The sequence below is a fragment of the Dromiciops gliroides genome, chromosome 2 (assembly GCF_019393635.1).
Source record: "Dromiciops gliroides isolate mDroGli1 chromosome 2, mDroGli1.pri, whole genome shotgun sequence".
Classification (NCBI taxonomy): domain Eukaryota; kingdom Metazoa; phylum Chordata; class Mammalia; order Microbiotheria; family Microbiotheriidae; genus Dromiciops; species Dromiciops gliroides.
In genome coordinates this window covers 306,804,020-306,815,345 of record NC_057862.1, presented here as the reverse complement: position 1 = coordinate 306,815,345, position 11,326 = coordinate 306,804,020, and the positions used below count along the sequence as shown (strand labels likewise).

At 42.1% G+C, this 11,326-nt stretch overlaps 1 protein-coding gene across 1 annotated transcript in view; it reads right to left on the bottom strand.

The window, feature by feature from the left end:
• Positions 1–1,377: 1,377 nt before the first annotated feature.
• KDM3B (lysine demethylase 3B) overlaps positions 1,378–11,326 on the bottom strand; it is a 55,184-nt gene continuing 45,235 nt past the window's right edge. The window contains exons 15-24 of the mRNA XM_043983532.1: positions 10,926–11,182; positions 9,316–9,582; positions 8,339–8,510; positions 7,836–7,926; positions 7,248–7,378; positions 6,101–6,220; positions 5,234–5,373; positions 4,719–4,895; positions 4,296–4,430; positions 1,378–2,810 (exon numbers count right to left, since the gene is read on the bottom strand). Of these exons, the coding sequence (XP_043839467.1) occupies positions 2,730–2,810; positions 4,296–4,430; positions 4,719–4,895; positions 5,234–5,373; positions 6,101–6,220; positions 7,248–7,378; positions 7,836–7,926; positions 8,339–8,510; positions 9,316–9,582; positions 10,926–11,182 (1,571 nt within the window). The 3' untranslated portion in view covers positions 1,378–2,729. The remainder of the gene's footprint in view (positions 2,811–4,295; positions 4,431–4,718; positions 4,896–5,233; positions 5,374–6,100; positions 6,221–7,247; positions 7,379–7,835; positions 7,927–8,338; positions 8,511–9,315; positions 9,583–10,925; positions 11,183–11,326) is intronic.

Here is an 11,326-nt window from a genome sequence, read left to right as displayed (position 1 = left end):
AGGACTGGGCTAGGAGTAAAAACATGGTTTGAGGTAGGTATTGGGGGATGCTCCAACTGAAAGGAAAGCTATTAACCAGAAAGCAATAGGTCAGAGGCATCAAAAAGGCCATGAGAGGAACTGGGCAGGGAGCTTAGGCATTGTTCCCACAGGGCAGTATCTGCTCCAGCAGCTGCCCTAATTACTGAGACATTTATAGCCAAAATGTAGGCTATGTCTTATGCTAACTTTCACTGGAGCAGCAAAATTCCAATTTCCATTATATTTCCATATCTGCACAGTGTTGGCACCACTGTTTTCCTCTGGTGCAACATTTAAAGCTTTATTCTTGAGATCCTAATACCTTTATAAAGTGATACATCTCAAAAAGGGCACATGAACCTTTTGGTGTCCCCCATATCACCAAAGCTTACCATCTGGGTATTTCAAAGCTTCAGGTTTAAGTGCTATTCAATTTCCATGAACCCCAAAGTTTCACTTCATTTTGAGTCTCAAGTCCTCCAGAGAAGTAGCCCTTGATGACCCTTCTCTCCTTTCATCGAAGCTCCCTTTTCAGAAAGCTTTTCCCCACCTACTTTACAGCCATTCCTCACCAAAACAACATGTAAATCATTCTAGCTATCTAGTTACAAAATGTCAAGGTCTGTATCGGTCCCTTCTTCCCCAAGGTTGGCTTGGTGGCCTTCTTCAGTCACAAAGAACAGTATTTTCTGCTTTTATCAAGTTCTTCAGTTCTGAAGTTTTTTTCATTTTGTCAAACAAACCATTTTCAGACATGTAGGCAAACTACCTTTAAGATTAGCTGGGGGTGGGGTGGAGTGGACAGCTAAGTGGCACAGTGAATAGAGCACTGTCCTTGGAGTCAGAAGGACCTGAATTTAAGTCCAGCCTCAAACATTTGATAAGTCACTTAACCCAAATTGTCTCAAACTCCCCCTCCCCCAAATTAACTAGGAAAAGTATGATTTTACTCTCTTTTCTTGGAAAACGTGGAGGCTTAGGAGCTGGGCAGCCTATTTTAGAGTAATCAGGGAGAAGTTCACAAGACAGCATTTATAAGGAGGAAAGAAGTAGCTGCTGTTTAAAATTTGGACTAGAGTCTGGGACCTCTACCCCAGCTGAGAGAGGAAGACTTCATACTGAAAGATAAACTGCACAAAAACCCTTCCCCCACTTTCTACCCCTAGAAATTCTCACTACACTTCAATAAAGTGCCAAAGAAACTAGAACAGCAGCATCTGGCACCAGCTAAAAGTGTCAAAGCCACAGTGAGTTTTCTGGTGTGTACCAGGCACAGAGAACCAAAAGGGACCTATTTGTAATGGCATCCAAAAGTCTGGCCTGTGTTAAGAGGGTAAGAAGTTAGTCCACTCCACAGAGATTTGTTATATTTTAATAAGAACATGGAAACCCCAATCAGCCCTTCACAAAATGAACATACAGAAAATGAAATTAAAAGTATTCTACAGTAAATGACTTTTATTTTTTAAAAAATGAAGTAACTGTGAACATATAAACAAGCCTGCAGGGGGCACTACAGTACAGCTGAAAAGAAGGTAGATACACTTCCCAATGTACTTATTATGGGACAATGAAATCCATCATTTTCAAATGCTGACATTGAAATCTGAATAAAACTCCATTGAGCTGTAAAGTTTTGTTGAAAATATTTCTGGACAAAAAACCTGATGTTGGAAATTAAATTTTCTTTCATGTTTGGAAAGTATTCTGAGTCCCAAGGGAACACTGGTAACAGGGGGAATGGTTCCTGGAGTCACCAGTGCAGGGACATACACACCACAGCTCACAGACATGACAAAAGTTCATTCTCGGTTTACTGTTCCCTCTCTGTCGAGACTGCTGGGATGGGAGGGGGAGAAAGGAAAGAAACCCTAAAAAGCCAATTCTTTTGAGCTCTGCTTTGGCTAATTTGTGCTATTATGGACATTTAATTTCTAAAAACCATTTCTCTTCAAAGATTTTATTGAAAGGAAGACTAAATGTAATGTGCCTTTCCTCATAATCCAGGAAAACAGTTGTGGTATTTCAAAAATTCTAAAAATATCTACTTTCATGAAATAGTAACTGTTTCACTACAAACCTAGTTTTTCACTAAATACACAATTCTCCTATTCCTGAAGCCTCCTGGGAAAAGCAGTGGGTTCTCCCTGGGTTCTGCAAGTCTACGGTGTACAAGGGAGGGAGAATGGGGACAGCTTCACCCCTCTTCCTCAGGCTGGGTCGAGCAAAAGGTCATACAAAGAGATATGCTGTCAGGCTTCTATGGATCACGCTTCGGCAAATGCCACCTACTGTACCTGCTATCAGATCCCCCCACCTCCAAACATATTCCCAACTAACTAGGCATGAGGAAAGAAAAGGAAAAAAAGGAGAACAGGTGCCCACATTCTTGGTTTTGACTCTCTAATCACAAGAATATGCAAGAAAACCCAGTGGTGTTTAGGTGATCTGGATTCCCAAAAGGCCGCAGGATGGGGGATGTGGCACCCTCGGCTTGAAGTCTGGAATTGTGTGTGTAACAGTGCGACTTTCCTGTTTCGATCATCAGTGTTTGAGGCAGCGTAGAAAACAGTGGCTGGAGAGTTTGTAATACTGACCACACTGGCTCCCAGTGAGGGGGTCCCTGCTCCAGCAGAGACCCTTGCCCGTTCCCTGTAAGTACTGTGAGTGAAAGGCCTGCTTCACAAGGGTTTGGAAACTAGCCACAACTAAGACCTCGCCAGTTTGGATTCATGAGCCTTCAGTGTGCCAACAGCATCCTTCACTGCATGGTAAATGATATTCTTCACCTGAGAGAGCAAAAGGACAGAGTTAGGCCCTGCCTATCCCTGTGAAGACAAATGAGTGTGGTGCTCTAACTATCATACTCTGTGGTGTTCCATGTACCACAGAGACACCTCCCAAATTCCAGCCCTCCTCTGGCCCCTCCCCTGACTAATATTATAAAGAAGATTTAGAGCTAAATTCAAGGAAGAAATTCCAGCATCAAAATGAACTGTCTTAAAACATGGAGCTGAAGGTGACAACTTCCAAACAAACAAGACACCTCCCCCTGATACAGCGATAAGGTGACCAAGCCACAGGAAAGTAAAGCGAGCAAGTAAAGTGCTTCCTGTACAGAGCTATTTTACTTCCTTATTTTTCCTTATTTTTATGTTCTAAAAGCTAGATGCATTGGAAAGTACTATGGTTCTGACCTTTAAATTTCAGAATTCAAGGAGGACACAAAGGACAAAAAAGAAATCCAGTTTAGTCATTTTTCAGTTGTGACCCATTTGGGGTTTTCTTGGCAAAAATACTGGAGTGGTTGGGGGTAGCTGGGTGGTGTAGTGGATAAAGCACAGGATTCAGGAGGACCTGAGTTCAAATCTGGCCTCAGACACTTGACACTTACTAGCTGTGTGACCCTGGGCAAGTCACTTAACTCTCATTGCCTGGCCAAAAAACAAACTAAAGAATTAAAAAAAATACTGGAGTGGTTTGCCATTTCCTTCTCTAGCCCATTTTACAGATAAGGAAACTGAGGCACACAAGGTTAAGTGACTTGCCCCGAGTCACATAGCTAGGAAGTTATCTGAGGCCACATTTGAACTCAGGTCTTCCTAACCCCAGGCCTGGTGCTCCCACTGTGTTGCCTAGCTGCCTTTATAAGAGAAATATGGCAGAGCAAACCAAATCAATATCTAACTCAATGCTGGGCAAGGAAGCAAGAGCTCTAAAGAGAGAACTAGGAACTCTGTGCGTAAGAATCCATTTTTTGATGGATCTCTTGGATGGCTTTACTTTAAGAATCAACAAATGATGCAAACTGTTTTCATATGGTTACTGATAGCTTTAATTTCTTTCTTTGATAAACTTTAAGAGTCACCTGACTGGTGACAGGGAGATCATTAACCACTTTTTTTTCCCCACAGTCCGAGTGTGGAGGATTTTATACCAAAAAAAAAAAATCTGCTTTCTAGGAGGATCATTTTCTACAAAACGAGATCCCTTCCACTCCATTTGACAGATACTGATTGGTGAAAGGCTCTTTCCATTTGGTTGGTGAAGCTAGATTTCAGACAGTTATTAACACAAAGAATGTCTCCTAAAGTAGAATAAAGGCTAACCACACCCAAAAAGATATCAGGTTGAAAAAAATAAAATCTTGGAGGGCCGTGGTTTAGACAGAACTGGGACAACATCTCTAGAAAATCCATAGTCTCCCCCCCAGAACATTCATTTCTGGTTTCTCTCAGAAAATGGGAAGTATGTCTGTGGGGGCTCATAATCACCTGCAGTTTATCCTCATGATTTGTGTGGGTATTAGAAAGATGTCTGAACTCCTGGGTCAAGCGGAAACAGTGCTTTACATGTTCTGGAGATACAAAATCTTCTGCCACTTTTATGCAACTGTACAGATTATGAACCTGAGAAAGATATGGGGAAAGTAACAGGCATTGGAAGACACAGTGAAAATCAATGTTCTAACATTGGCCATTTTATCTCTTGCCTCACCATGCACAACTCCTATTTACTAGAAGTATGAGCAGCAGTGTGGGAAACTGGTTTCTATAGAGAATATAGCTGCTATAGATATCAGCTGAGTTCCAGATACTACAGAGTTCAAACCTTTTAGATTTTCAATGGTCAAAGGACATTTTGGTTTCAACTACCTCAAATTCCACATTTTTCTACCTAGAAAACTGTATACCTACTTGGTGAGGGGCTCCTGCAGGTATGAAGACAGCATCTCCCAGAAACTGCACGATTGCCCAGCCTTGCACGCCATACTCCTCATAGAGACGTTTACGAAGGGTCTGGTCCAGGTACCAGCTTTGGTCATGGATTGGGTCATGATCTGGAGGATTTTCTTGACCTTGCTCTTCTCCAACCTAATGCCAAACACCAAAGAAATATGTAAATGAGCCATAAAGTGGCAGAAATAACATCCTACAGAACTATCTGACATCCTGTAGCAGGGTTTGAGACAAACCTGAGCTAAAAAGTATTCTGACTGTCACATCTTGTGGGCAAAGATTTAGGCCAGAGAGCAGAACTAGCAATAAAAATGTCAAGAAATTAGGTTCACAAAAAGATTACTATCCTGAGAAATCCTAGGTGAGTGGCAAGGCTAATCCAGGCCATGTCCCAAAGGCTCAGTTCAGCCTTTTCTCTGGGATGCAGAATCATTTCTGTGAATGTGAAAAGGGGCTGGCAGACAGCTCCCCACCTTTCGGAGAAGTTCCCGGATCTTCTCAGCATCCTTAGCTGCATAGATATGCCATAATGCTCCAGGCTTCTCATTCCCTTCATGAATCCGCTGTTTTGTCACCTCATCAGCATCACCCTCATCAATAGTCTTCAGCACCTCTGAAAGGGCAAACAGAAATTGTAAACCCGACCCAGTCGGTTGTTTGCCAAAGACTGAAAAAAAAGTAAAGCCCATTCATTACAAAATCACAAGTTCAGTTTCTTCCTGGAGAACCTTTGAGGATAAATTAGGAGATCGAAGAGTCAAAATGCCACATAGTCCATCACCGAGCCTTCAGGAAGAACTCAAAACTATCTAGGAGAGACCCTTTCCCTTTTCTTAAGGAAGGCAATTTCAATCCCCCATTGCAAACTGTGCAGTCATTTCCTATTTCTGGTCTGCAGTCTATATCCTGACATGGTGAAGGCATAGGGGTAGGGTGGAGGTACATTTGATAAGAGGTCTCTACATTGCAGGGGGACTTAAAACAAGGAAAAGGATATCAAATACTTCCTTCCAAGAGACTTGATAATAATAACCAATTATGATAATAATAACAATAATAGCTAACACATATAGTGTTTTCTATGTTATAATTATCTTATGGTCCTTCCAACAACCTTTGGAGTTAAGTGCTATTATTATCTCCATTTTACAGATGAGGAAACTGAGGCAGAGAGAAGTTTAATGATAGGGTCACACAGCTAGTGTCTGAGGTTGGATTGGAATCCAGGACTTCCTGACTCTAGGCCTAGTGCCCCATCTACTGGGCCACCAAACCGCCCCTACTTGCTACACTACTGAAGAAATGTAGGACAATATATCAATGTGTCTTGGCGATCTTACCTTCATCATGAGCTCCCTCCCCAATGGGGATACCGACATACACCATCACATTAACTGCATCAGACACATCTAAGTGCAAGTTTGTTGTACCAACTCTTCTATCTTCTGCAGTGATTAAACCTAAGGGTAAAAGAAAAATTAGGATGAAAAGCCAATATTCTAAATAATCCAGACAAACCCATGGCCAAGAACATGTGTTAAGATGGCTTTCTATGGGTCATGAGGTTCTGTTTTAAGATGACTTGTTTCCAAACAAATTACTGTCTTGAAAACTTTTCTAGTTCACTTAGGCAATTATTCTTAACCAGGTTAACAGTGTGGACAGACAGAACTAACAGAGTAAGTGCTCCAAGCCAAATCTCTGACTAATTGACCAGTTTCTACCCAAACAAATCATACCCCCCCACCAAAAAAAATCCTATCTCACTTTTCCCATCTAAAGGTAAAAAGACAATAAGGCTGGGCTCAGTGCTATCTATGAAAAGACCTGCCTCCCTCCCCCTGTGATACCCATCACTGGGACTTCCTGACATGTTGGGTATATTGGCATCCAAACTTCTTCATTGTTACTCTGATATTTTTTTAGAATTGAGTCATATTTCTTTAACAATAACAACAACTTGCATTTATACAGTGTTTTCCAATTTAAAAACTACTTTCCTATAATAACAAATACTTCTTGTATGACTATTTCTTTTTTTTTTTTTTTTGGTGAGGCAATTGGGGTTAAGTGACTTGCCCAGGGTCACACAGCTATGAAGTGTCAAGTGCCTGAGGCAGGCTTTGAACTCAGGTCCTCCTGAGTCCAGGGCTGGTGCTCTATCCACTGCGCCACCTAGCTGCCCCTTTGTATGACTATTTCAACTTTACAGATAAGGAAATATTATCTCTTGAATTTAATGTATGAAATTTTAAAAGGTTACTTTCCACCTACTTGGGGAACAAATATAGGTACATAAATCACTATGGAAAGTTAAAAAAATTAAAAGTTGTCAGTAATATTCAGATTATTGCCATAATAAAGGGTCACTTGTTACACTGGCTGCTGGACAGAAATGTTTCCTGGTTCCTCACTGCCCACAAATCATCCTTTAGCTGTTAAACGAGAGGAGTCAGAGGGAGCATCCCTGGGTCTATCCCCTCATACCATAGGCATTGTACATCTTGGGACCCAAATCGGGTCGTACAAAATAGCTGGGGAGTCTAGAAGCCAAATTCAGCCTTCCATCTCGCTTGGTGTACTCTGGCAGAGGGAGGTTCTCCATCAGATCCTCAAACCTAAAGAAGGACAAGAGAGAGGAGAGGACATACTGTGCTACAGAAGAAAAGCCCACTATGCGCCCTTTAGTCCCCCTGACTTTGTTGTTGAGACAATTGGGGTTAAGTGACTTGCCCAGGGTCACACAGCTAGAGTTAAGTGTCTGAGGCCAGATTTGAACTCAGGTCCTCCTGAATCCAGGGCCTGTGCTCTATCCACTGTGCCACCTAGCTGCCCCACCCCTGACTTATTTTAATACTTCAAGGAGCTATGATTTCATAGACGGGGACATGTGCTCGAACAAAACAGATGGCAAACTTTTCCTGCTTGTTTAGGAGACAGTTTTGAGTTGCTGTGGTTGAAACAATTCATACCCTAGTAGCTAGTCTTCTGGTGATGTTCAAAACATAATCCCTTATAATTCTTTCTCTTGTGCTAGACCCCTAAAGTTGCTGTAGCTTGATTTAGTTTGCTAACCTTGTAGGCATCATGTCTCGGAAATCCTCCCCTGGAGGCCAGTCTTTGAGCTTCAGTACCATTGGCTGCCCATCTTCTGACCTTAGCCGTTCTGTGAGAGATAAAGCAGTCATTTACAGCCCTGGCTCACTGAACTGAAAGATGGAAAATCTCTTGATACTCAACTTCACAGAAGACTAGCTTTTTATTTTCAGTTCTGTCCCCCAAAGTGGACCAGATATACAACTTTTCCCGTGCCCACAGCTTCAGAGATCAACACAAAGGGGCTCCATTGTTTGCCAGTGACAACAAACCCTGCTGGACCACAAACTGAGGGTTAGGAATCTATTCCATTAGATGGGCTTCTGTGTCAAGTCCAAGGACAAGATTTTCCCACCATGCTACAGTGACCTCTGTGGCTATTTCTATAGGGGCATGTTGTGCTGAAGAGCAATACTGGGAATACAGAGAGCTGGCTCTCTTCCCAGGTTGCACTTAGTGGATATGACCTCAAAGTCACTTACTGCATATAATTTCGAAACCATCCCAGAAGTCACGCACTTTCACATCAGAAATGATAGCACAGTTTCTACAGTTCACTAGATCCACATCCTGGTCTCCAAATTCTTGACTAAATGCTTCTGGTTTCCAAAGTTCAGATTTGAGCTTCTTATGCACCCCAGAAACAAGGACAGGCTGTGGAAAGAAATACCTTGATCAGCAAGGTCACTAAAAACATTAAGACCTATGCCAGGGGCTGAAGAACAGGAATCAGGATCCCCCACTAACATTTCCTCCTCCTCCTCCTTCTCCTTCTCTCCTTTCTCCTGAGTCCTTGAGCTTGACATCTCTATGATGTGATCTCTGATTCTACCATCAGCTGAGGCACCACCTCCACTGTATTATTATCACCTTTTCCCCTACTTCCCAGGTCCAATCAGATAAATCCCTTCTGTTGCTCTGGAGACCTACTGCTATATAAAAGAAAGGGGGAGGCCAAACACTGACAAAAATCAACTTTTGGCAAAGTTTCCTATTTGGAAAGGAGAACTCCAGAAATCCCACACCCTTTCCCTTCCTTATGAACCTGAAATGTGTACAGATAAATGACGGCTTTAACATAGATTTGGTACAGCCAAGAAATATTGCCCTGGTAAAGTGTTATTTACTGCCACTGCCCCACCACCTCCATTACACCAATGTTGCTTTCTTTTCCAAAGGCAATATCCAAGTCAGACCCCTAACTTCACAAGAGTATCTATGGTCTTTTCCAGAGCTCAGTGTCAGAGAGCTTGGAGTAATCAAAGATTCTCCAGAGTAATACTACCTTCAACAATCTGGTTGCTGTGACTAGTTCTTTCTCCCTCCCTCCTCTTCTTCCCAATTCTACTAGTATTTGCCTGACATAGGGTAAACAGACTGGGTATTCCCAAACCACAACCAGCCAGCCATATTTTTTTGTGGGTCAAAGGCTTCAAAAGCAATCCTTGATCGCATTTACCTGGCCTTGCTTCCAACACTCTCGAAAGATCTTCCAGTTGTTTTTGTTGCTGGGGTCATGGAGACATAGGAGCCTCCCATCACAGAGCCATGAGTGGGAGGTATGCGGGTCCAGCACATTCAGCCCCATCACCATCTCCTTCACCTCTTTTTGGGTGTCAGTCAGGTTACTGGCACGCTTTGCAGCATCAGAGGTTTTTTTATTTTCTACCACTGAGGCAATGATGTGGTCAAGGAAGTTGGGAAGACTGGCCTTGTTCTTCACCCCCTGGGACACAGAAGTTCAACAGCTATATTTAGTTTCACAATCATCAGCAAAAAAAGACAGTCACACAACTCATATGAACACAGAAAAAGTCACTGACCCAGCTAGCCTTATTCTGTGTATGTTCTTAAAACATTCCTTATCAAATGGGAGACTATTAAGAAGTACTATATTTTCTCTACTCATCCTACCTTTCGCTCAGGGGCACAGCGAGTCTATAAAAGACCTAAGAACTTATTTTGGTAGTTAAGAGTGTATAATGCTAATAAACCTAGGTGTGTGGGTTGTAGACATTTAAAAAGTCTTTAAAAACACCTATATCTTAGGGGGCAGCTAGATGGCACAGTGGTTAAAGCACCGGCCCTGGAGTCAGGAGTACCTGAGTTCAAGTCCGGCCTCAGACACTTGACACTTACTAGATGTGTGACCATGGACAAGTCACTTAACCCCCATTGCCTTAAAAAACAAAACAAAACAACCCCACCTATATCTTGTGCCTAACTCTCCTTTAGGAACAGGTTCCCTATCTAGCCAAAAGACTTGACAGATAACCCAAGTCAGACACAACTCCCTTATCTTTTTTTTTTTTTTGGAGGGGGGGGGAGAGGAAAGGGGGTTAAGTGACTTGCTCAGGGTCACACAGCTGGTAAGTGTCAAGTGTTTGAGGCCGGATTTGAACTCAGGTCCTCCTGAATCCAGGGCCGGTGTTTTATCTACTGCTCCACCTAGCTGCCCTCTCAACTACCCTTACCTTACCTTTTTTGCCAGTGCTACATAATTTCACTACTGAGAAAGGAACGATCCAGTTTCTGCTCTATTCTTTCCTAGCAAAACCAATGAGATAGATGATGTTTTACTGTATTTCAGAGATTATTTGACAGAATCTGGCATTTTCATAAAGATTCAACAGCACAGAAGGAGCCTGTCATTATGGCTTTCAATCTAGACACCTATACAAAAATAAGGCCATTACACCTTTTCAGGAAAGATATTTTCATGGGATCCTGTGGTATCTGAAAGCAAGGGAATATGACTGAACTGTAGGAAATGAAGCATATGAAGGATTCATAGAAATAAGGTAGGACTTGTATGAACAGATACATAAAGCAGATCTAAAAGAACACTGTCTCATGAAGATAATGATGTCAATAAAGACATCACTAAAAGACAACAGCATTAAGTTGAATACAATAGACAACACTGATTCCAGATGCCTTATATTAGAGCATGCTTCCTTCTTTTCCATTCAAGAAATAGTGAATTATAACACTGGAATGTTAAATATGAAAACAAACTCAAATAAAAAGACCAGATTCAATGGCTGAAATCACGGAGAGGATACCCACTGTTGAAGATGCTGAGAAGACTGGAGGGAAAGGTATGCTGGTGTCCAAGGGGGCCTGGGGAAGCTTTCCGGGTCCAGAGTGTAGTAGGTCTCGAAGGCTGGAGCCTTCTGTTTTGTTGTTTGAGGCAGTAGGACCCAGTAGCAGGCTATTAAAGAGCTTTGGAGTTAATGGAGAAACCTTTGCGGTAGAGTTGAATGAATCCAGCCCAAAGGGGGAATGGGACTCCTTATTGAGTACTGATCTCAGAGATCCAGCTTCTGTAAGAAAAGAACCATCAGTAGGAGCTAAGTAAAGCCAATGTAACAAAGGAAACAAAAGAGAAAGTCAATTTCTGAAACATTATAACACAGAGTGACAACCACAAACACAATGGAAAAAACAGAAAATAAGGGCTTTTCAAT